Source organism: Phyllostomus discolor, chromosome 3, assembly GCF_004126475.2.
Source record: "Phyllostomus discolor isolate MPI-MPIP mPhyDis1 chromosome 3, mPhyDis1.pri.v3, whole genome shotgun sequence".
NCBI classification, from domain to species: Eukaryota; Metazoa; Chordata; class Mammalia; order Chiroptera; family Phyllostomidae; genus Phyllostomus; species Phyllostomus discolor.
The window spans coordinates 206,701,792-206,726,529 of NC_040905.2; the positions used below are offsets into that span (position 1 = coordinate 206,701,792).

A 24,738-nucleotide genomic window follows, 5' to 3' on the forward strand; every position below is an offset into this window, starting at 1 on the left:
TCAGGCCTGGGCCACTGTGCTGCGGCTGCTGTGGAGAGACGTTTTGCCGAATAAGTATTTATTGTTTTTACTCCTTTGATTTGTATGTAATTTTGGAGCTTATTTAATTTAATAAAGTGCCAAACATTCAATAATTGACATAGGCTTTAAAAGTCTGTAGTTTGTGTGACTGCACTGGGAGCGGGCCTCAGACGGGCCTGGCCCCGTCTCCTGGCACTGGGTCTGGCTGTGTGGCAGGAGCATTCTCATCCTGGCGTCGACACGTTCTCTTTAAAGGACTGAAACCAGAAACGGGTCGCAGTCAGCCTATAAATATAAAAAGAACATTTTGTTCCCTATAGCTACTAACAGTGAGCCTCTTTGAAAAGCAAAGATACTTTCTCCTTTTAGCACACGCAACTAGCCTGTCTCCTGTTAAAGGTAAGGACCCCGTTCATACTCCTGAAGCTCTCCCCAGTCACCTGGGCCCTGGACATGGACACCGACTGAAGGGACACAGTGCTCCCAGCTCCTCTGCAGAACCCCCACCATTCTGGGGAGGTGGGCCCAGGCTGCCGGCTCACTCAGTTGCATATATTTATTCACCCAAACCCTATCTGGGGAGGTTCTTTCTAAAAAAACACATGCTCTGTGGCTCTTGAAGTATATAAGATCCAATGTACTGGATTTATATTATAATAAGTCAGAAATATCGACATACCATACTGTATCAAGTAAAACCCACTGTAGTTGCATCTGGATTGAAGAGCTTTAATCAAAAAGTATATTGCACCACATGTGACTTTTCTACAGCAGTTTTAGATAATATAATCCCTATTTACAAATGGAAGGAGAGAAGATCCAATGCTTATGAAGGGCTATATATATTGTCCATCACAGAATGTTTATATACGTGAAAGTGCATTAAATCACTTAGAATTGTTACTCCACTCTTCCTCTTAAAGCTGAAGGAAGTTCAACATGCAAGAGGAAAGCCTCACCGGAGTGAATCCTCTCTAAGCAAGTCCAGACTTAGTGATGGCCCCGCATCTACACCTAAACCTGCCAGGGACGCAGGTAGGGGCTGGGGCCGGCCGGAGAGGCCATGGAGGCTTTGGACGGGCTCCGCAGCTGGGCTGTGGCTGCCTTGGGCGAGCCCTAAACTACTTGAATTTCAGGATTCTTTCTGGGAACAGCTGGAAAAGTTACGTCTTCCTCATCAAAATTAAAGAACAGAAGGGAGTCCTGGTTTGTGCCCCCAATAGGAAAGTGGAACATAGCATGCCGAACAGGACAGACACCTGCAGGGAAGAGGTAGGTAAGCGAAGAAGGGCTCACTTGGACGGCAGCGAGCCTAAGCGGGGACAGAGGTGGTGCTGCCCTTGCTTGGTACTTGCAGGTCTGTGGAGATGCAGCAGGTTAACTCTGCAAACCCTCGTTTTTCTGTTGAGATACATTTTATATGTGTTAACCCTAAGCATCATTGAAGAGACATAACTTCACATCATGGGATAATGATAAATTTAGGAGCTCCGGTTACTAATTCAGTTTTTTAACCAATGAAACTCATCAGACTAAATCAGTAAAAGCTTTCTCTTTTGATTTGGTATTGTGGCTAATCCAAGGCAAGCATGTTCTCCCTTTTTAGTAATAGTCCAAGTCTTTGTCAGTCCCCACCAGTCATCTGCAGCCAGCTGGAGCTGTCTGGACACCATACAGGAATGTAGTGTCATCTTAAGTATTTGGGGGTAGGGGGAGGGGGAGAGGTGGTGGCGCCAGTACCAGGCAGACCACCTCCAATGTTTTGGTCAAGGCTGGGGGAGGGACAGCTGCTGCTGCCTCTGAGTAGAGCAGACTGTCCTTAACAGTAGAAAACCCGTGATTAGCATTTGCTCAGTGTTACAACCCAGAATCAAGAGCAAAGCAAATGAACCGCCACCACTGCTTCAGAGGGAGCAGATGCTACAGGATGCTAGTGAAACTACAGAGGGACAGGAATCCCAACCTTAGAAATAATTTCATCTTGATGCTCCAGTTTCCCTCAAAAACACCCTTCCAATACAGAAGACATGTTTGTAATAGTGAAGAACTTAGCTATAAAAAATAGTTCAGAATGGTTTACCAGCAACCTATCCAAGACAAGTACATTCATTAAGAAGGCAATTGAGGGTATTTGGTACTAAGGATCTTTTTATATATTTGCTAGTATTCATCAGTAAAATGAGATACTGCCATCTTCATATTCATTAATCCTCACTGACTCTAGATCTTAAGGATGTACATATTAAATTTCTAGGTTGTTTTAGAAACAAGGTAAAATGTTTTCTTGAGAGGAAAGGTCAAAAACCTCTTCTAATTCATCTGAACCCAAACATCCTAACAGGGAAGGGGAATTTTTAAAAGCCACCCCCCACCCCCCGAGTGGGCTCCTGGCAGGAGCAGGTGAGTCTGGCCTGCGGGGCACCACTTCAAGGGGCGCTCTCGGCATCCAGCACCAGCACGACAGGATGGGTCAGCGGCCTCCTCTCTGCGAGATGCTGGTGCTTCAGCTTTAAGCACTGACAAAGGTCGGAAACTCAGGTGCAGACATGCTGGCCGGAGCTGAGATTTTAGCAGCACTGGGAATGTGGGTAGTGCCAGGACCTCCCTGTTTGTGACCAGAATGACAGGATCAGCTACCTCCTGAGGTTCACGTCAGTCTGAGGGAAGTGGACCTTAAGTCTTGTAAACAATGTTTAGACACTTGTACAAAATACTGCAGTTACAGTGATTAAAAACCCACCCAGACTGGTGTGTCAGTGTTCTTTTCACAGAAAAAGTGTCAGCCCGTGGAACTCCATCCTCGGGTGGTTTCATCTAGGACCACGGTGTCCGCGGGCTGGAGATGGATGGCCGGATGCTGCCCTTGGGAGCTGGCTTGGACCCGAACCAGGACATCTGCGTTTGAAACAGGAAAGGCTCCTGAGATGAGAATCAGTGTAGGTGCAGAGGGAGCCGAAAGAGCCCTCTCGGGACCCCTGGGCCACCCCCTCACGCCCTCCACACATCCTGACTCCAGCCGTGACCACAGCAGTGAAGACCGCGGCTGTGGTGACTAGTGTGTGGGTCACGACATTCTAAGGAAGGGAGGGAAACTGGAGAAAGAGTTGACAAAAACAAGGGGCTAAAGTTGCAGGTAATTTTTCTTGAAATTTTTTTCTATTACAGAATTTACGCAGGTAGTTTGAATATTCTCTCTCTTTTTTAAAGTCTGGGCACGGGGCCAGACCTGGAGCTACTGGTGAAGTGACACCATGAAACTGCTTTGGAAAACCAAGTCTGCTGGCCAAGCCCAGCACAGGCCTGGGGTCGGAGGGCGCGTCCTCAGCAAACACTGCCCGAAGCAAGCTCACTCAGAAGCGCCTTCGCATCTGGTGCGGCGGCGTGGGCTGCTCGCACCTGCCAGCGCTGGGCTCACTAGCTGCATTTTTGGGAAGCCAGACGGTGAACTAGGGAACCCACCTTGTACTCCAGGGTTTCTTTGAGCATGTTCTCTTCCTCGTGTGAAAAGTTCAGCAACACCGACACAGCTTTTATAAGATGAAAAGCCTGAAACAGAGGGAGTTTTGCTGCCTCGGGTCTGGGTGGGGAGGGTGAGTGGGGGCTAATGGCAGTGTCCCTGGCTCTGTCCCTGGCGTGCACTCCCGACGGGAGCCAGGGCCATGCCGAGGTCTGACGGCAATGCCAGGTGCTCTTTCTCCCTCCATCTTTCACTTCGGGGGCCGCACGACGACCAGGACACCCGCAGCAGCCGCTCTGCTCCTCTGAGGGTGCGGGGGTGCCAGGTGGATTCGGTTCCCTGGACTCTGGTCCCACCCCCTGGTGCTCGGTCAGCAGGTCAGTGCCAAGTAGAGAAGTGACTCAATGTCCACTCTGGTCAAACCCGAACGTGGGACAGGAAGGAAGCAATGGACGTTGGGGAGCTGTCTGGGGCTCCGACAAATGAGCCAGGCCCTGGGGTGGAGCTCAGTGCCCAAACGCAACTCAGAAGCCCTTTACCTCAGACTCCCGACAGGACATGAATTTTAAAACCACATGTTTAAGGTACTCGAAGTTGACCTCTCGGGCATCAGGCAGGTCGGTGTGATTTGTGACAGAAGGGGTCAGGTTTGGCATCTCAGGGCCAGGCTTCTCCCGGACTTCAAAAAGCTCACTATCAGGTTTGATTTTCTGAAAGGCCAAAGGAAAGATGCTACATTGAACCACATAAGACAGCTCAGAAAACCACACGGGAGCTTCAGGGGCCCACGCTGTGATCACCTGCCGGTCCTCAGCCACAACCTGCACAGGGCGGACCGCAAGGGCCCCACCCCCCAGGAGGAATCACCAGCGGCTGAAGAAGGCTCAGCCCCTCTGGGGGCAGCAGGGCGGACGGTTTGAGAGGAGGGAAAGAGGTGACCTGGGGCAGTTCAGACATTCCCTTTATCTGTGCCAGGACACGTGTCCTGGGTGGTGAGCCAGGGCAGAGGCCCTGCTCGCCCCCTGTGTCTGCGCCTGGCCCTCTGCCATTCACACACAGTGCATACACCACCTCGCTGACTTCTCGGTCAGGCAACGCGCAGGCTTGGAGAAGGGGGGGTACATGCCTGCGGTCACACAGCTGCTTTACACAGGCATGTTAAAGCTGGCAAGGCCACTGTCCTACCAGCCAACATGCGACATCCCAGAGACCCCTTGCAATCAATGGGGGGAAGAGCAGCATTGTCAGGCAGCAAGGGAGGGGATCCGGGGAGGGCACAGGCAGCAGGGAGAAGAGGGGCACTCACCAGTTCCTTCTGCAGCGTCTTTTTGAGTTCTAGCATCCTCTGCTGCATCTGCTTTATGGTCTGCAACAAAGCCCCCACCCCGGCCAAAGCCATTCATTAACGCACATCTTGCCACCTTTAAGGTGCAAAGGACAACAGAACAGACGGACCCTCTCTCGGATCCCCACACACCTGTAGACTCCCCTGCTTTGTCTCCTGAGAGGCTTGTGCCGTCTCACCTGTGTGCCTGCTGCCCTGGGCTCTTCCCTGCACACGGAGCAGCTGTGCACACACTTGCTCCTCAGGCCCGTCAGTGGCCAACAAAGTCACCACGCACCCCTCTGCGCAGCTTGCAAACGCCCCAGTGAGGCCTGGGTCAGAGGACCAGGGCTGCTCCCCAGTGCTTTCCTCCGTAGTAGCACAGCTAGAAACACCTCTGTCCAGTCTGTCCTTCAGAATGACACGTATGGGCTAGGAGCTCAAGCAGGATACGTGGGCTCAGCCCAAACGTACGGTTCACTGCTGCTCTCCTGAAGCGCCCTGATCACGGGCGGCGCTTCCGTGGAACCGCGTGAAAGATCAGCGTTCCTCTGCACATCCCACCAACACTGGGTTTCATATGGTTTACGTCTTTCATTTTTTATAGTGAGTTTAGTTAGCATTGTGAACCTTAAATGTAATTTATTACACACTCTATTAATCACTACAACAGCCGAATGTTTTCCCAAGAAATTTACTGTATAAGCAGCAATACAGGGAAAAATTTTAAATACAGATTTTCTCCAAAGCCTCACAACCGTGACATCAAAACGAGATTTTCCTGTGGATTTCTAGTCCATGTTGCTATTCTTGCATCGAGTAAATTCTAAATAGTATTTTTCATTTATCAGAGTGTTCACAGCCTCCTACAGTTTTCCTAGTTAAAAGTTTCAATGGGACAGTGACTCTAAGGGTTGCCCCCCGTCTCACTGTGTGGCTAAGTTTCTGTTTTTAAACAAAGCCGTAACATACTGTTTTCTCCAGAGAGGCATCTCCACAGTCTCTCTGGAGGGAGGCGAGGACTGGGTCAGAGGAGCGCCCGAGCCAGAGGGGCACGGAGGCCCTGGCAAGCACAGTAAGCTGCCGCCAACCTCCCGTGTTATAAACCAGTGACAGGTGGCTTCACTGTGTATTCTCGTGGTTGAACATGAGGCTGGACATCCCTCCAAAAGTACATTTGCTACTTTATGTTACTTGATTTTCTAGGTTTGTGGCTCATTCATTCATTCACTCAGCCAACAGATACTGACTGAGTCCCTACTATGCGCCCTACACTGTCCTAGAGGCTGGGGAAAGAGCAATCAACAAACAAAAACTGTCTGCCCTCAGGAGGGCAAGTGTCAAACCAAACAGCAGCCTGTCAGAAGGCGTGCAGAAGACGACCAAGGCTCAGGGGACAGACAGTGCTGGCGGCGAGGGCTGACAGGAAGAGCTGGGAGGCCTCAATGACAAAAGTGATACCATAAAGGAAGCGAGGGTAATTGAGGGACCAATTTCCCAGAGAGAAGGCACAGCAAATGCAAAGGCCCTGAGGCAGAAGGGTGCTTAGTATTCCCAGAGGGCAAGGCCTGTCCGCGTGCCTGAGAGGGGCGCTGGGGACAGCAGCGGGTGGGCAGCGGAGGGCTGCCAGGGGCCAGACCACACAGGGCTTCATGGGCGCTGCAGAGACCTCGGCTTTAGAGAGAGACGGAACGCCACCCACGTCATCAGAGGGCTAGAGCAGAGGAGTGAAGGGGCGACCAGCGGAGGCCCAACACTGTCCTCTAGGGCAGAGGATGGCAGCATCCTCTGGTAGGGGCGAGGTAGGGACGAGAAGGAGCTGGGGACAATTTAAAAGGAGGTCCTGAAGGATCTGCTAATGGTTTGGATGTCAAGGGGGTTGAGGACGACTCCAAGGTTGCTGCCACTTACTGAGACAGGAAGGATGGCAGCAGATGCTGGGAGCTGGAAATGTGCAGTTTGGTTTTGGCTGCTTTAAGTTTCAGACGCCAGGCAGACATTTGTGTGGAGACACAGAGCGGATGGACGCGGGAGTGCGGTGTCACGGGGGCTGCACGGAGCTGACGCAGGGGTGTGCGGCCAGCACTGTGCAGTGTGGGCGAGGCCACCGAGGGCGGGAGTGCAACTCAAGAGAGCAGGTCTGAGGGCTGGACCCTGGGGCACACGGTGTTTGTGCACTTTTCTACGTCGTTTGTTATTTCACAAGAAGAAATGAAATGTGGGTAGGCAGAAGGTAGGGGAGAGAAGGGGGTATAGGAGGGCGAGGGACGAGCAAGAGAAAGAATGAACACTTTTTTCCTTTGTTAAAGATCTAAAAAAAAATCACACAATCACACAATTTGGGGGTAGGATTTCAGGTCAGAGCAATAACTACAGCAACACATTCCACTTCGCAGGGCTCTTTAAAAGCCAGGGTCAAATGAGACCCTGCATTTATAGGTGCAGAGGCCTGGTGGGGAGGCTGGACTCATGAATAAGGAATCACTAATTAAGCCTCTACCAAACACCAGAAATTTTCCAGGACAGCTGACACACCGTTCACTTCATCCCCACCCCCCGCAAACACCTAAAGGCAGATTTCAAGCTATCCCTTCACAGCCGCAGAAAGGAAGGACAAAGGGAAGGTGAGACTGTGGGTCCAACATGACCCAGCTGCTGGCAGCCAAGGAGGCTGGGAACGCCGGGGCTTGCGAGTATTGCTCAAGCTCTAATACTCTGGACGTGGTCTCAGGTGGGTAGCAGGAGTGGGGCAGTGTGAAGAAAGACAAAAATGCAGGCAGGAAACAGAAGAGGAAAACCAGGAAGAAGCCCTTTTAACGAAAGAGGATCCCCCAAGAAGTGCCCAGGGGCATCAGAAAAACTCTCAGAAGGGACCGAGTGGTTTTAGGCACAAGGACAGGGAAAGGTGGATATATAAACAGCCGAGGGAAAGAGCATCCCTACCTTATTTTTCTCCAGAAGTTGCTGCTCCAAGTCCTGTTTCTCCTTCTGTAGCTGCCCTAGATCCATGCCCCCCACCTCACCGTTTGGTATCCCCTCTGCAGGTGAAAGCTGGTACGCAGGGTCCTGCATGGCCCTCAAGGTTACCTGTAGGACAATGGCAAGTTGAGAGCCAGGACAGGGGTCAAGCTAAGCCACAGGTCCATGGGAAGGGGATCAGAGTTATCCCAGAGACGTGCTTCACTACGCCAAGAACCAGACAAACTACGGAGAGCCTGCCCAATGCCTTCCAGAGGGGCCCTCGGCTTTCCACGCCTCGCGTCCACCTGGGCGGAAAGGGCGTTGACGCCTGCACACTGACAGGTGCTGCACACCCCAAGGGCTCCTCGAGACTCACCACCTCTGAGTCGTCAAGCAGCCCCACCTTAAGGAAAGGAGGTGCAAACAAGAGGAAGTGACTTGCCCACCGTCCCTTAGCTCGAGAACCCAGCATGCTTCCCCGAGTCTTCCCACTGCTGCCTCCTCCTGGCAGACTGTGGCTTCGCCCCGTGTCTTGCTGCAGCACACACGGCAGCCACTACACTGTGGCCTGGGGCTGACGTGGGACTTACGTGAGGGTGAGGCTCGCTGACTAACAGCGCCAACCCCGGCTCCTGGCCCGGCAGCCTCAGCCGGTCCTGTCGCCCAGCAGCTGCCTCAGACTCCTCTGCCCTCAGGCTCCGCAGGGCCTCCAGCTCGCTCTGCAGCTGGTGCGCTTGCAGCAGGGCCGCCTCGTGACCTAGGCCAGGCAGAGGGCAGGGCACTGTGAGCCCAGGGTCTCCACGCTGCCCCACGACTGGGCCACCTTGGGCAGAGGTGCTGGGCAGAAACAGGCAGACTCCTCACCTTTCTTCAGCTGGAAAATCTCCTGCTCTTTCTGGAGAATCTCTGCAGCTTTTTCCTGTAGACTCTGCTCCTTCTCATCTACTATGGATGTCAGATTAGCAGCCTTGGGGAGAAAAACCAACGTGAGAGAAGGGTGGCAGCAGTAACCCCGTCTCCTCCAAAGGAACCCCTACTTTTCCACGCCCCAGGAATCCCCCCTGAAGTCTGCAGCCCCGAACATGCTCCAAGCTAACCTCTGCTCCCAGAGTCATGCAAAAATCAGCTCCCCTTGGCGGGGGACAGGGTGGGGAGCCTGCACACAGGCAATCGCCCTCACTGCCCTCTGGCCTGCACTGGGCTGGCCAGAGACGTGGCCATTCTGCTCAGCCTTCCAACAAGCTGTTATAACTGTGACTTCTGTGTCCAGAGTGCCTGCGACGTGCCTGGCATTTGCTACACATGACGTCATTACGGCTTCTTGGAAGGTGTGATTATCCGAGTCTTTTCAAAGGCAACCCTGAGGCTCCATTAAGGACTTAGCCAAGGCCTAGAGCCAGCTCACTGGAAGGTCTGGGGCTGATGCTGAGTCTGTCTTCAAAGGCAGGCCCTTCTCTCCCTCTCCGCTGAGAGCTCAGGTGTCTGTGGCCCACCTCCCGGGACAGAGCCCAGTAGGGACCTGGGTATGGGCTTTTCCCAGATGATGTTTATAATAATAACTGACCATCACAAATCAAAAAAGGCATCCTATGGGGTTAGGGTTTCTTGATAACATTTTCCTCCCACCTTTTAAGAGACTTCAGGGGAATCACACAGCTGTCAGCATTCCTGAGACCTGTGCCCACCGCCTGCCCTGGACAGATGGGGAGGCAGGCTGGTCTCGCCTGGGAGTGAGGTCAGGGTATCACCCTTCGGCCTACCTGTTGCTGGAACTCTTCCCTCTGCTTCCGCGCCTCCTCCAGCGCTTGAGCCACTGTCACGCTCACAGCTTCTCTTTGGCTCCACTCTTCCTACAATCCAGAAAACGGGTCGGAGGTTGAGCCTGAGAACTCAGTGCACACTTTCAGCTCTCATTTGTCACGAAGCCCACAGAGGGGGGTCTGTCTCGCAGGGCCAGACTAACATCGCTCCTGCTTCCCCAGATTCCCCAGCTGCCCTGTCGCTGCAAACCTTCAGTATCTCTCTGGAAACCAGCGCCCCGCAGGGGCACAGCAGCCAGTGCCTGGGCAAGGCTGGGGGCCTAGCATTTGGAATCAGCACAGAACAGGGAGAGACTCTTGGGCTCATGTGAACGGCACAGTGCACTGGAACAATCGGTTACAGAAGAAATAAGAAGCAATTACTGAATTTTAACAGGGCATAATGTCACAGGCTCACCAAAATGACTCATTTTATCAGAGAGGAAACCGAGGCTCCTGAGAGGGTAGGTAATCGGCCCGAGGTTTCAAGCCGGCACCTGGCTGAGCCCAGCACCGAGCCGTGGGCTGCGGGACTGCAGCACGCAGAGTGTCTTCTACCCCGGCAGGGCCGGCTCCCGCGCGGCCTTCCCCAGGGCACAGGGACTCGCACCCGACAAACAGGTCAGTCCTCTTCCTTGAGACGGACGTTGTGCTTGCCCTTCAGCCCCCAGTGAGCAATGTGGCTTCTCAGGTGCCCATGTGACCGGTCTGAGATGTCTGCTGTTTCCGTCTGCCCAGAATCACCCCCAGTTTTTGGGGTAACAGCCTCACTGTTGCTATGCCCTACTCCCACCCCACAATTCCGCAGGGTTATAGTAGGGCTGCCAATAATGACGCTCCCATTTTGTGGCCACAAGGTCAGCACGTGATAAAAGCCTGCTTAATCATAGTGCTTCACTGCCCTGGCCAAATCGATTTGTCCAAAGGGTGGCTCTGTCACCCAAGATGAACCAGTTGGCATCCCTTTGCATATCAGAGCCCTTTTCCTAAGTATGGTGGAGCTAGGGAGAAGCCCTCCTTCCCCTGGGGCTGCTAAGCTGGAATGTTCCCAGCCTGGAGCGGCTGTGGCCTGTCCTCCCAATCTGTGGGATGCAGGCTACACTGTGCAGAACAGCAAGGACGAGAGTCGGTGACGCAGGCAGAGAAGAGAACCTGAGGCCCCAGTTCCAGTCAGACAAGTCCTTCTGGTTTTGTAAGCTACTCACCTCCTCCTAGAAACCTCCTCTCCACTATCCAGTGGGAGGGGTTAATGGCCAGGGGCACCCTGGCTCCGCCTGTGCAGCTGTCAGAACTGACCTTCCTGACTCCACCTCTACCAGTGCAAAAGGCTGGTGGTGAGACCTGGAACTACCCCAGACCACTCCCCTCACTGGGGACGCTCAGCTCTCCAGAGAAAGAGCCTGAGGTCTCAGGCTGGGTGGAGCTATGCACCCCTGGCCCCACCTGCCCCTGTGGGGAGGGGAACAGAAATGCCACGCCTCTGCAGGAGCTTTTCTGGGGAAGTTTCGAAGAGATTCTGTGACCGCTGGTGCCTAAGAGGACAGGACACAGACTGTGAGCCAGAGGACAGGGAGCAGGCCTGGGCAGGAAGCAGAGACTCAGTGCCTCCCTGCCAGGAACTGCCCTCACACTTCCCGGTCACGGTCACACCTGATCGATCGTCGGGGCAGTTCTCTTGAGGACGAGGGTTTAAAAGAAGGAAACTGAGTTCCCTCAAGAATGGGCTAGTGAAGGGTGAGGCTGGCCCCCAGAACTGCAGCTAGGGGGCTGTGCAGCCTGTGCTGCCACCGCAGACACGGGCGCTCCAGGACCGCGGGCTCGAGGCTGGCGGGCATGGCTCCGGGTCGCCGCGCAGCCCTCTGCACCTGGGGACGCCTTCCGCAACAGGCTCAGGGAACAGCTCTATTGAAAAATATGGACACAGGCAGTTCTAAAAACGTACGCACCTAAAAAGAGTGCTTCAAAATTCCCAAAGCAAAGACTGACACAACTGAAGGGAGCAAGAGACAAGTGCATGATCACAGTGCAAGATTTGCACACCCCTCTCAGTAACTGATGGAATAAGCAGACAGAAAAAAAAAATCAGAAACATATAGAAGATTTGAACAGTACTACCAACCAACTTGACCTAATTAGCATTCGTAGGATGTTCTCTCTGCAGCAGCAGAAATACATTATTTTCAAGTGCACTGAAATGTTTACTAAGGTAAACTTGGTAAATACTTACCAAGGTAAACTTGGGTCTTAAAACAAGTCTAAAGGAGTATCAGAGGGTTGAAACCATTCAGAGTGCTAATGGACCAGAGCGGCACTAAACCAGAAATCCCAGATACTGAGGAAACTCCCCAAAGTGGACATGAACTGCACTTCTAAACAGCCTGTGGGCATTGGCTCTGAGTTCCTGCCTCTCAGCCCGCACACGCCCTTCCACGTTCTGCTCCGGACGCCCACCTGGGACCCTGCAAACCCTGCTCCTGTCTGCTCACCCAGCTGGCTCCATGTTGTTCTTGGCCGAAGGGAGGAAGCTCAAGGGAGACTAGAAGGCAGGAGGAGGGAGGGAACGACTTGCTCCCTCCTGTGAGCTTCCCGTTCCTGTGCGCAACACTGCTTTGGCCTGCAGCGTCTGCAGGAGGCAGCCGCTGCCTTCACTGTGCTCGCAGTCTTTCCTGCACGCGGGGCTGACTTCACTCACTGCCCTACCCCCAACACACGACACAAGTGCCAACCGTACAGCGACCACCCGAGGTCTGAGGGTCAGATCTGTGGGGCTCCTGGTCTTAATTCCTGAACTTAGTAACTTCTTCACTGAGTTCTTCACCCTAAGGTTGGGAGCTGCTTCCTTCAGTTGCTCCCTTTGTGGTACCTTTCACCTGTTCTAATGCTGGATTAAAAATGTTACATTAGAGTGTCGCAGGTTCAATTCCCAACCAGGGTACGTGCCTGGGTTGCAGGCCATAACCCCTAGCAACTGCACATTGATGTTTCTCTCTCTCTATCTCCCTCCCTTCCCTCTCTAAAAAAAAATAATAATAAATAAATAAATAAAAATCTTTAAGAAAAAAAAAAAGAACCACTATTAGAAAAAAAATGTTACATTAGGACATAAATTCTCACTCAGATACCCAGAGTGGTTCCCTTCTCCTGCCTGGACCACGGCTGACACAGGCTGACAGGGCCAGATTTCTGTTTGTTCTTATGTGTGTATTTGCAATTCTTTCTTACCTCCTTACATCCTCCACACTCCCATCTAGAATTTCCCTTCACCTGAAAGGTGCCCTTTAATACTTCCTTTAGGTGCAATCTGTTGGTGACTACTTCTTTGTTTTTGTTTTACTGGTTTTCTTTAATTCTATTACCATGCTGTGTCTGCATATGCATCTTAAGATTTATCCTGTCTGGATTTCTAAGGGTTCTGACATCTGTACCTGTGATTGACAGCTTTCATCAGCTTGGAACATTCTTGGCCACCATCTCTTCGATAGCTGCTCCCAACTCATCTGTTTCACTCCTTCTGGCCCCGATGGCACATGACAGAGCACCTCACAGTCCCCTGTATGTCTTTTGTCATTTCTTTTCTGTATTTCATTCTGCTCTTTCCTTCTTTTCACTATTTCTCTCTTTGGTTCTAATCTGCCGATAAACTCATTCACTGTTTTTTTTTTTAAATTTTATTTATTTAATTTTAGGGAGAGGGGAAGGGGGGAGAAAGAGAGGGAGAGAAACATCAGTGTGTGGTTGCCTCTCAGGCACCCTCTACTGGGGACCTGGCCTGCAACCCAGGCATGTGCCCTGACTGGGAATCGAACCAGTGACCCTTTGGTTTGCAGGCTGGTACTCAATACACTGAGCCACACCAGCCAGGGCTAATTTGATTCCTTTTCAACACTGCTGTCATTTTTTGCAGTTTCCAAATCTCTGCTGAAATTTTCTATTTTGTCTGTTATATCCTTAAACACACGAGCATAGTAATATCTGAGCTTCCTGACAGGTTCTCCTGCTTCTGCACTTGCGTCCTTAGAGAACTCTCCACGCAGAGCCAGAGTCACCGTTTAGAAACAAAACTCCTCACACCACTCATCTGCGCAGAATGTCCCATGTCTTCCCTGCCTCCCGGCTTCCTTCACTGTTCTCCCCGCCCACCAAGCAGCCGCTGCACCACCTCTGTGCTGTTCTTGGAACAAACAACCCAATCTTTTTGTGCCTCAGTGTCTTTCTAACTGCTATTTCTTCTGTCTGGAATATCCCTTGACCAAACATTCACATTGTGGGCCCCTTCTCGTTATTCAAAGCTTTTGTTCAAATATCACAGAAGCCCACCCTACCTTCCATATTTAAAAGCCCTCTCCTCCCTACTCACTGTCCTTCACCCTACTTTATTTTCTTTATAGCATTTATGACTATTTCTCACTAGTTTACTGTTTCTAGTTACCAGCCCCACCGGGGGGCAGGGAGAGGGAGGACCGTCCGTCTTGCTCACTACCACATCCCAGCACCTGCAACGGTGCCTACAGGTACTCAAAGGTTGGTTGAAGGAATGCATGAAAAAATACTTGACTCCGAAGTGCAGGCTGCCACATGCAGCTCTACTGCAGTAACAGCTGCAGATCTCAGAGGCGACGGCTGCTGAGAGCTGACTCAGTGCAGGCCCTCCGCTGTGCGTGCTCTCAGAGCAGACCCTGGCCACAAGACCTGAAGCATCTGAGCCGTGACCAACTGGGCAAGCACCGCAGTGACCCATAACGCACTACAGAATGGACGGCTGAGAAGGGAGCCTGGAGGCTGAGAAGGGAGAGGCCGAATCTCTCTTTCCTCCACATCCATGTGTGTCCAGGAAATGAGGGGAGCAGCACCTGATTAGAGCACCGGGCTCTCAGAAGGGGGGAGGGCGGCAGTCCAGCAGACTGCATCCTCATCCCCGCACATGGCGCCTGTGTAAACGAGCAGTAAGGGCCCTGCCACCCTCTGAGGCTTTGCTGTACAGACCAGCAGCAGCAGTGTTCTGACAGCGGCACCTTCGGGCGGCTCCTGACGTTGGCCCTGGGGAAGGGCTGCGCCTCTGCGCTGGGGTGACAAGTCAGACTGGCACCGCCTCCGACTAACTATGGAACTCAATGACAACTGACAACAAGCACAGTTCTTCCTAGTCCTGGACCACTAGAGGACTTAAGGAGGTGACGCTGTCTAGCAAATGCCTAACAGAACTACTGAATAAAGGTTAGTTCCACAGTTCCACTCCTTCTCCAAGTGAAAGGCATGACGCTCTTATGAAACTCTGAATCAGTTACATAAATACCTTTAGCTTCTTTAATTCAAGTTGGTGGTGGTGTAAAGAATGTTCACATTCATTCTTATTTTCTTTAAGGACTGCATTTTCTTGTTCCAGCTCCCTCTGCAAATTGAGAGAAGATATATAAAAAGAAAAGCTCTTTACCATATTTCCCCTGGGCACAGTCCTATCTCTTTGACACTGAACCTTTAAAAACAACCCCCAAGCCTTTTCTGGGGATATGAGAATGGGGTAGGGGAGAACCACTGGCCCCACTCCTCACAAGAAGAAATAGGCACTTGATTCTGAAGACTGTGGAACAGGAAGAAGGACTGGAGAAAGCAGAAGCCATTAGGGAAGACAAATATAAACTTTAGAAAGACAGTGGGAAGCAGCTGATGGGACTGGTCAGGAAGACTCAGGAAGTTCCCATGCAGCCCAAGGAAAAAGAAAAGCCACCTGTTTGGGGTTTTTATTTTTAAAAGCAGCTTTTTTACATCTAGTCTCCTGAGTAGGTGTCTTGTTGGAAAGAGAAAAACTGCTCCAAAGAGTGTCCCCTAGTTCAGAGCGGCTGGCCCCAGTCCCTTCCTCACTCACCACCTGACGCTCTGCAGCCAGCTGGTCGGCCGCCCGAGCTGTCTCGAGGGCAGCGAGCTGGGCCTCCAGCGCGTGGACGTGCTCCCTGCACTGCTGCTGTGCACGGCTGCTCTCCTGGTTTGCAGTGGCCTGTGGGGGTAACAGAGGACAATTATTCACGGGGACAATGGGGGCCTCATTCTGCTCCTCGGTGACCCAAAGATGGGTGTCCGATACAACCATTCTTCCCGACTGTTTCCAGCCTGGGTGCTACCGCGGTCCCTCCCTGCAGGCTCTGCCTATTACCCGCAGGCCCTGGCCTGCCCTGGAGCTGGTGTCTGGGATTGGTCTTGGTGCTGGGGTGCAGCTCCAGGCACCTGCCTGTCCTAAGACACATCCCTCCCTCACCGTACTCAGTGCTGCCCTCTATGGCGGTGGCTTTCCCCTGGGAGGCAGCCTAACCCAGTGATAAAGGCGAACAAGGGTCTTGCCCTGAGAAGAATGCTGGTTCTGCCATTTACTAGCTCGGAGACCATGGCCTAGCAACCTGGTCTTTCTGAGCCTGCTTCCTCTAGAGAAGGAGGACAATAGCTCATACCTCTTGGATCTGCTGCAAGGACTACAGAAGAGGTGCGGAGTACTCGGCACAGTGCCGGGGACAGGGTGACTGTGCAATGAGTGCCATTCTTATTTTTCTAGTTTCTAACTCAACACCCCTCCTGGGACTGTGACAACTGACCAAGCGCTCGCCACCTTCTCCCCAGAGCCTGGACCTGTTCTCCACCGCCCTGGCTGTAAGCTGAGGTTTGAGTGCCGGGGCGCTACCACTGACTGTCACGGTCCCAGAACTAGCCTGGGCCCTCCGGCCAGCTGTCAGGTGGGAATTAGCCAGTCACTGACCCTCTGGGAAACCCAGGGCCTCCGCCAGGCCCTGACTCCCTCCACCTGCAGCTGCCCAGCTGCCTTCACCCAGCGCAACAACTGTATCTACAGTCAGGTCCAGAGACCATTCCAGAAGTCGGGAGTGAGGTTGGGTATGTGCAAAGGTGTAAAGCAACAGCCTCAAGGGCCTGGGACACAGCAGCCACAATAACCACTTACAAGCTCCTGAATCTGAGCTTCCTGTGTGGCGGCAATGGCCCTGCTCTGCATCAGCTTCTCCTCAGAGGCTTGCAGGCTCTGCTCCAGTTCCTTCACCTGAGGGGGGGAGACAGAGGCCGAGAGTAAGAGCAAATGGCTTTCAACACCAAATCAGTTTAAGTCTACCACTAGAAAATGCCATCGCCCTTTCTGTAAAAAAATTCTTTATTTTTAGAGAGGGGGGAAGGGAGGAAGTGGGGGACAGAAACATCGATTGGTTGCCTCTTGTGAGCCCCCAGCTGAGGACCCAACCAGCAACACAGGCATGTGCCCTTACTGGGAATCGAACAGGCGATCTTTCGGTTCACAGGCTGGCACTCAGCCCACTGAGCCACGCCAGCCAGGGCACTATCATCCTTTTTTTTTTTTTTTTTTTAAACACTATCATCCTAATGTATTTCCTTTCTATCTATTTTTACAACTTTAAAAAATAACTTTGTGTACAATTCTAGCAAAACTTTGTATTTTCCTTTCTCAATCAAGTTTTCATCTGTGTTTTCATGTGGTCTTCATACCTGAGATTATTTTCTCAAAGGCTGTTTCGGAATTTATGGCTACACTGCCTACTGCGCTGGCATTTTCCCATCCAAATAATAACGGCAGTTAATATCTTTATGCAGAGTTGTTGGCCTGGTTTGAATCACTTTGTTAGGACAGATTCCCTGAGATGGAACTAGGGTTGCTGCTATGACACAAATTTTGGTCATTCATTCCACAAATGTTGACCAAATCTGACTGTGACGTGCCCGGCCCTGCACTCGGACACGAGGCTGACCCAGTGGGCAGGGTGACAACACACTGTCCAGCTCTCAGCTAGACTGGACTCTCCGGTGGGGCGTTTTTATCTGACCCAAGCCATCTCTGTCAATTTCTCTGATAAAGCCCCCCGTTTGTGGAATAAGGTCTGCCAGTGGGGAACTTGACTACTGAAATATAAGCACAGGCAGGTTAGAGCTTTGTTGAGGAGGAGGAGGCACCCAATGAGAAAAGGATGTTTTTGGGTCTCATGGTTCCTCAGATACATTCCCATTCCATGGTTTCACTGACAACCCCACTGAAACTGTGTGAGTACTTCCACAGAAGAGACCAGTAATGTTAACTGTCCATGATCATACATTTTATCAGTGATAGAGACAGGACCGAAACCTAGCTTTTTAAACTCCTGGCCTAGGTTCAGAACACATCTACTCAAGCCCCAGTTAGAGGCAGAACTCAAGAATGATTTCAGATCTTCAGAAGGTTAAGCACAGAGTTACCATTACATCCCAGCAAGCCCACTCCCAGGTATATATACGATACATCTCAGAGCCGTGAAAGTATGAACCCTCGCTATAACCTCGTCCATTGCGCTACACTGGTATTCAAACAGCATTACCCGCAAGAACTAAAGGGTGGAAACAACCCAAACATCCATGGATGAATGAATGGACTAACAAAACATGGTACATCCATGGAACAAGAGCCTGAAGTGGCTTCTTCAACCTTAAAAAGGAAGGAAATTCTGACACATCCTACAACACACATAAACCCTGAGGACATTATGGTAAGTGAAGTAAGCCAGACACAAAAGGACCAATACTGTACGATGTCACTAGCGCGAGGTACCTACATCCGTCAAATCCACAGACATAGAAAGTGGAATGGTGGCTACCAGGGATGGGGGAGGAGAGAATGGGGAGTTATTGTTTACTGTTTATTTTCTTAAAGATTTTATTTATTTTCAGAAAGAGGGGGAGGGAGGGAGAGAAACATTGATGTGTGAGAAACATCAGTTGGTCGCCTCTCACACGCCTGGCCCACAACTGGCCCACAACTGGCCTGGGCTGTGAGCCCACACCTGTCCCACAACCCAGGCATATGCCCTTTACAGAGAACTGAACCAGTGACCTCTTGGTTCACAGGCCGGCGCTCAATCCACTGACCCCAGCATCCAGGGCCAGGGAGCTACTGTTTAATGGGCACAGAGTTTCGGGCAGAGAAGGTGAGAAAGCTCTGGAGATGGAGGGTGGGGACGGCTGCACAACAGTGGGAATGTACCTGACACCACTGAACTGTACACCTGGAAATGGCGGAAATGGTGAATTTTACGTTACATATATTTTACCACAATAAAAAAATGGATATTCAGAAATACAACGGAATTATAATAAAACAAATAAAGCTGTATTTAGAGAAAAATATACCTTATAATGTATTTATTGGGAAGTAAGATTTTATAAAATGAGCTAAATTGCTATGATCTGAAAGTCCGTGGTCGCCTCCCCTCCACAACAATTTACCTGCTGAGATGCTGACGTGGGGCCTTTGGGAGGGGCTTAGGTCCCAGGGTAGAGCCCTCATTATCTCTGAGGCCCCACAGAGATAATGTCCTTCTCACCACTTCCCACTCCTTAAACTGGCAAGAAATGAAAAGACTGGGAAATGCCAATGTTAGAAAAGCCCCCAGATGCGGACATGGGAACCCAGGTGCATGCTGGGGGTAGCACCAGGTGCAGCCCTGCTGGGAACATCCTTTCCTAGTTAGTCACATCAGGTCACATGCATTCTCTCTCCTCCTTAAGGTGACAGGGATAAGGGTGTTCACTGCAGTGTAATCTGTGGTGACATCAAGAAGGCAATCTGTCACCTAGAAAATAGCTACAAGTAGAGCAGGTACGTACAGTGAAGTAGACACAGAAGATGGAGCTGTTGAAAGCAGGAGAGAAGACACACATGGCTGTATTATTCACGTAAACCCGTACACGTGCACACCAACCAATGCCACCCATTTTAGGGTAACCCAACAATAGGAGGGTCTCCACCAACCATGTCAGGATGGTTTCTCATGGGAGGAAGAGAAATGGGGATAAAAGGAAATAACAAACAAGAAGACACCTCTGTGTGGACGATGATGATAATGTGGCAAGAATGAAGAGAATGCCTACATAAGTCAGACCCAAAAACAGCCCCTTCAAAAGAAAACCTCTGACCCAAGGGGATTCCCAGCCATAGCCCAGGCCTCCAACCAGGCCGCCACCCAGACGCTGCGATCAGGAGGAGTGAGGTCAGTACCCGCGTCTCCAGGATGTCGACGGCCTCGGCCTGGCTGCTTCTGGCTACCGAGAGCTGCCGTCTGGTCTCCTCCAAATTCTGCTCGGCAATTGTTTTCTGTAAGTGTGAAGAAGAGTAAAAGATAAAAATTCACATATCATGAAGTGCACACAGATAAATTCGACACCGTCCTTTACTCTTGAGGTTGGGGCAAAAGAGTAACAAATGAATTATATAATAGAATGCAGTCTGTTCACAAGGAGGAGCACAGAGCAGGAGAGCTCACAGCCTTGGGGAAACGGGGCCTAATTCACAGGTGGCAGGGGCAGGGTCGGGGGTGGCGCACCCAGACAGAGGGATGACCACTGAAGGTGTGAAACTGCCTGGGACATTTGGGAGCTACAACTTGCCCAAAGATGAGAGTGATGGAGGGTTCTGGTCAAGAAACCAGACTGGAAGGTGAGGCAAAGGGCCAAATCATAGAAGCGTTCTATGCTGCAGAACGGAGTTTGAATTTAATTCTGTAGACAATATTTTTCAAAGTGGAGCTGTCCAAACACTGGCATTAAAACTTATAATACTTTGCTAAACTTGAGGCTTTAGTCCAGGCCAATTACCCCAGAAATCATAATTTCTGAGTGTAGGGCCAGAGATACATATACTTTTAACAAACTCCCCAAGTAATTCCTATGCACACTAAACTTTAATAATAATGATGGTGGCACAATAATGATTATATTAATAGCTGAAATATATTAAGACCCTACTATGTTGTAAGTCTCATTCTAAGCATTTCACATACTGTAACTCATTTAATCCTAGTAACAACCCCATGCATTTGGTACAATGAATAACCCTGTTTTAGAAGAAAAAATAAACACAAAGAGATTACATTACTAGCTCTAAGTCACTAATAAACAGTAGAGGTGAGACACAAAGCTAGTCTGGCTCTAGACATTAATTTACACCCTAGAGCCCACAGTGCACGCAGGGCCGACTGTGGGGAGAGGAACCGTGGAAGATCTCTAAGTTCAGGAAGAGCAGTCTGGCAGCACGCTTGGAGGGCTGTGTCAGATGGTGGAGGAGGGCAGGCTGACGCTGGTGGGCTGGTCCAGAGACTTCTAACATGAACTAGGCTAGGGCTGCTGGAAGCCCTCAAGGACAACAGTGGCAGTGGAGATGGAAACTAACTGAAGACAGAAAGTGAGGGTCTAATCTAGGCCCAAGGCCTTGGCTTTGTCACCTCTGTCATGGTGAGGCCCATCACTGGTATAGAAGAGGAGGAAAGGAATGGGGGCAGACAAGGAGCTCAGACCTGGTGAGAAAGCAAGCTCACCTACACCACCGGGCAGAAGGTCAGCCTTCTCAATAGCCTCCTTCCGCTAAGGAGAGTGCACTTACCGCCCAAGGCAATTTTGCTCAAGCCAAAGGCAGATGGTAACTGTCTTCCTTGGCCAAGGGAAAGTGCGAAAAGGGAGAAGTGAACACAGCAGTACCAGACAGTCCAAGTGGAGCAAATCCCTAGGTGGGGTTCGCTGGTGATCAGGATGCTATTTATTCATGTGCATCTCTGAACAAAGCTCTCCCTGAGGAAGACATGTCACACACAGGTGACATGAGGCTGTTTTCTGCTGCAAGCAGGACAATCAAAAGCTGGAGGGAGTGTCCTCTCACCAAGCTGTTTGCAGACTCTCAGGATCAGAAACTCTAGGGTTTTACGAATCTCCTGCCCCACACTGGCTGGCCCCCAGAGAGTTCACTACCTCTTTCAGGAGTTCCTGCGCCTGTTCTTCTCCTGACAAGTTCTGCTCCAGTCTCTTCTCTAAGGACGCAACTTTCTCCTGGAAATGGGTGACGAGCTTTTCTTTCTCTTGAGTTTCAGCAGTGACCTGCAGGTGAAAGCAGAGATGACATTATACCACAAATCCTCTGTCCCTCCCTTCCTGTCTCCTCTAGGACCACCGCGTTCCCCTGAACTTGTTCTCAACTGCACTCCAGAAGAGTATCCAGCCACGAAATCTTCCCTGAAAATGGGTCAAAAAAGATACAAAATCAGAACCCAGTGCCACTTTGGCATCCAGTTCAGACCCTGTTCACCAGGAGGCTAACGCCTGCCCCGATTTAAGCCGCCTGGGGACAGCCTGGGAAGGAGCTCACACTCCTGCCTCTGTGGAATCTAGCCTGGACCCTGGGAAAATGCTTCTCCTCCTTACAATGACTAGGTTCACTGCGATGATTCACTAGCTAAGGGAATGTGTCTCCTCTCTCTCATCAAGCATGTGTTTAATTCCATTAATCCAGTGTCCAACGTCTTTACCCCACACCAAACCCCAGTAGAGATAATCCCATGCAGGAAGCTACCTGCTAGCCCCACAGTATCCAACAGAACCGTGCCCCTGGAAGCGTGGGGCTGGATGAAGCAGCAATGAGGCTAATGCAGCTGCCTTAAGGCCGAAGACGAAACTTCTACAATTAGGGACGATATACACCCTGGCTCACACAGGGACCACGAGAGAGCTGCTGTGCATCTCACACCTCAGCCCTAAACCAACAGCTGCCCAATTCTTTATTCCGGTTTATTGCTTCAGCTCTGATGGTAGCGGTGGGTTGGGGCTGGATGAATGGGAACATTATGCAAGGCAGAACACACAGAAGAGAAGAAACTTAACAGGAAGGAAAAACTAAGCTTTTGCCATATTGACCCATCTGTATGGGTCTCTTACTAACAATGTTAATAGCAGTGACAGGGATGATTATGATGGCATGGAACAGTAGCACCAGCAGCTGTAGTTTTCAGAACATGCGCAAGCCTGCCCCACTGCCACTAGTCCTCACAACCACCCCTCACCGTGTCCCTTTACAGGGAAACTGAAGCGTAAGGACTAAGCCTAGTCCTTAGTGATAGATAACGGATTCAAAGCCAGGTCTTCTGGGTCCAAAGCCTGTACTCATTCTACTACACACTCTACTACATATCAATCTGAACTTGAAAAATACAAGTGACCCTTCCCAGTGAAACCAAAATGACTAACAAGCCTTATACCAGTCACTGCGTCAGGCAGAGCTAGACAGAAGAGAATCAGAGTCTAATTTCCACATAGACTCTGCGCACCACACCCCGTGTGGAGTCCCCTTCTCCACTCGGGCTGCTTTAACGCAGGCCCTCAGCACCTAATGTGCTACAGCTCACATCACACTTAGTGGTGTGGTGAGGAACCGCAAAGCTTTCCCAGTCAGATCAGTGACAAGGCCAGTATGTCCCCTCTCACCACTCTGGTCTGACACTGTACTGGAAGTCCTTGCTAATGCAATAAGGAAAGAAAAGGAAATAACAGGTGTATAGGTTAGGAAGGAAAACATAAAAACTGTGTTTGCAGATGACATGATCCTCTGTGTAGAAAATCCAAATGAATCGACAAAAAACGCCTGCAACTAATCAAGGCTGCGGGACACAAGGTGGTCTGTGACCCCAGGTTAGCTTGAACCTGATGCCCTCTTATAGGGCCCCACCGCATCCTGTGGACTTCCTTCACAGCACGAGTAACAGTTTGTAATCACACACTCACGTGAGCACTGACTAGTGTCTGTCATCCCTGCTAGACTATCAGCAGTATCCACTCTGCTCACCACAGCATTTCTAACACTTAGCACAGCACAGAGCCTGGCACATAGTAAAGCTCAAATCGTATTTTTAGAATGAATGCGAGAACTTAGTATTACCAGCATCTGGACAGTTAGTTTTCCCAATTATAAAATGGATAGTTCTAATTGATATCCAAGGGTCCCTTCAATCCCAAAGTTTTGTATCTGTTATCCCCTCCACGCCCAGCCCCCAAATGCATTCTGTACCCTTCTGCTTTCTCACGCATCCTTGAAATTCCAGATCCTCCAGGAAGGATTCTTTGACTCCCATGCTGGCAATGCACTCTCCTATAGCGTGCCTTTGAATGTGAAAAATCTGCTTCATTTACTTGGGACCTGTTGAGTTGTGATGTTTTTCTCATGGTCACAGTAGGTTTGAGTTCCATACTGAAGTTGTAAGCCTCTAAAAGTGAATGCTGGATGTGTCTAAATTTTCAGTTCACTGAGGACAGAGACCTTGTCTCACAGTTATTCATTTGTGCAAGATGTATTTCCTGGGTGCTCCGTGTTGTGAGGCAAAAGCCCAGAATAAGCATGAGCTTTGGAGAAAGACTTGGGTTAGAATCCAGCTCTGTCACTTACTGGATAAATCTGAACAAGGTGTATCACCTCTCGTAGTCTCCATTTAGCTTCTGTAAGTGTGCTAGTACTTGGCTGGAGGGGGCACTCAGACTTCTATTTACACGAATCTGACTGCACTGTAACAATGCTGCAGTCCCCCTTGCCTGTGAGATTAGTCGTTCCCAGGGGGCAAGGGAAGAATGCAAGGGGCGCCCTCTAGGGGGTGTTCTGTCACAGCAGGGGAAGGGCTGGATTGACATTCAGAACCCAGGGTTCAGGAAAGCCCAATGTCCTGCACTGTGCGGGACAATCACACAATACAAACTGTTCTGCTCAAAACGGTAATAAAAAAAAAAACAACCACTGAGAAACACTACTTTACAATCAACAATGTTGCTAGTGTTCATTTTTATATTCTCAGAATTTAGCATGTACCTAGAGTAGAAGGGCAACAAATGCATGTTGGAAAAAAGAAAAAAGAAACTGTAATATCATTTATGTGCTTTCGAACACACTGGAGTAGAGCCAGGAATGTCAAACTTGGGCTGTGTCAACCATGACTATGACATTTTCTTGTGCTCAGGGGCCCTCACATAGAATTTTAAAACATACCTGAGTAGGCCAAATGGCGCGCTCTGAGAATTCCTGTCAGGACAACACTGACCTCCTCGGTTAAGCTGCCCTTGCCCAGCTGCGTGGCCACGTCCCTGTGAACGAGGCCTGGCTAGACCAGGAACTAGGGTGATGCGGGCTGCATGAGAGCCAGGTTTCGGGAACTGTCCTGATGTGGAAACTTCTGACAGAACTGGTTTTTTACCCTACTCCTGAATCCTAGAAACTGAGTCCACTCCTAACACTCTCTTTACCTTTTGTTTTTTGTTTGTATGTATGTATGTATGTATATATATATCTGTATATATGTATGTATCTATCGAAAGAGAGGAAGGGAGAGAAGCATTGA

General features: G+C 50.6%; 1 protein-coding gene across 5 annotated transcripts in view; it reads right to left on the minus strand.

Annotated features, from left to right (window-relative positions):
* Nucleotides 1-732: 732 nt before the first annotated feature.
* The window catches only part of GOLGA1 (golgin A1), a 43,932-nt gene continuing 19,926 nt past the window's right edge, over nt 733-24,738 (minus strand). For all 5 annotated transcript variants that reach the window (XM_028508998.2, XM_028509007.2, XM_028508990.2 and 2 more), the window contains 13 exons: nt 21,338-21,463; nt 19,596-19,691; nt 16,506-16,601; nt 15,426-15,554; nt 14,856-14,951; nt 9,524-9,613; nt 8,628-8,730; nt 8,354-8,520; nt 7,746-7,889; nt 4,785-4,844; nt 4,018-4,188; nt 3,481-3,567; nt 733-2,916 (listed from right to left, as the gene is read on the minus strand). In XM_028508998.2, the coding sequence (XP_028364799.1) occupies nt 2,836-2,916; nt 3,481-3,567; nt 4,018-4,188; nt 4,785-4,844; nt 7,746-7,889; nt 8,354-8,520; nt 8,628-8,730; nt 9,524-9,613; nt 14,856-14,951; nt 15,426-15,554; nt 16,506-16,601; nt 19,596-19,691; nt 21,338-21,463 (1,446 nt within the window). In that variant the 3' untranslated portion in view covers nt 733-2,835. The remainder of the gene's footprint in view (nt 2,917-3,480; nt 3,568-4,017; nt 4,189-4,784; nt 4,845-7,745; nt 7,890-8,353; nt 8,521-8,627; nt 8,731-9,523; nt 9,614-14,855; nt 14,952-15,425; nt 15,555-16,505; nt 16,602-19,595; nt 19,692-21,337; nt 21,464-24,738) is intronic.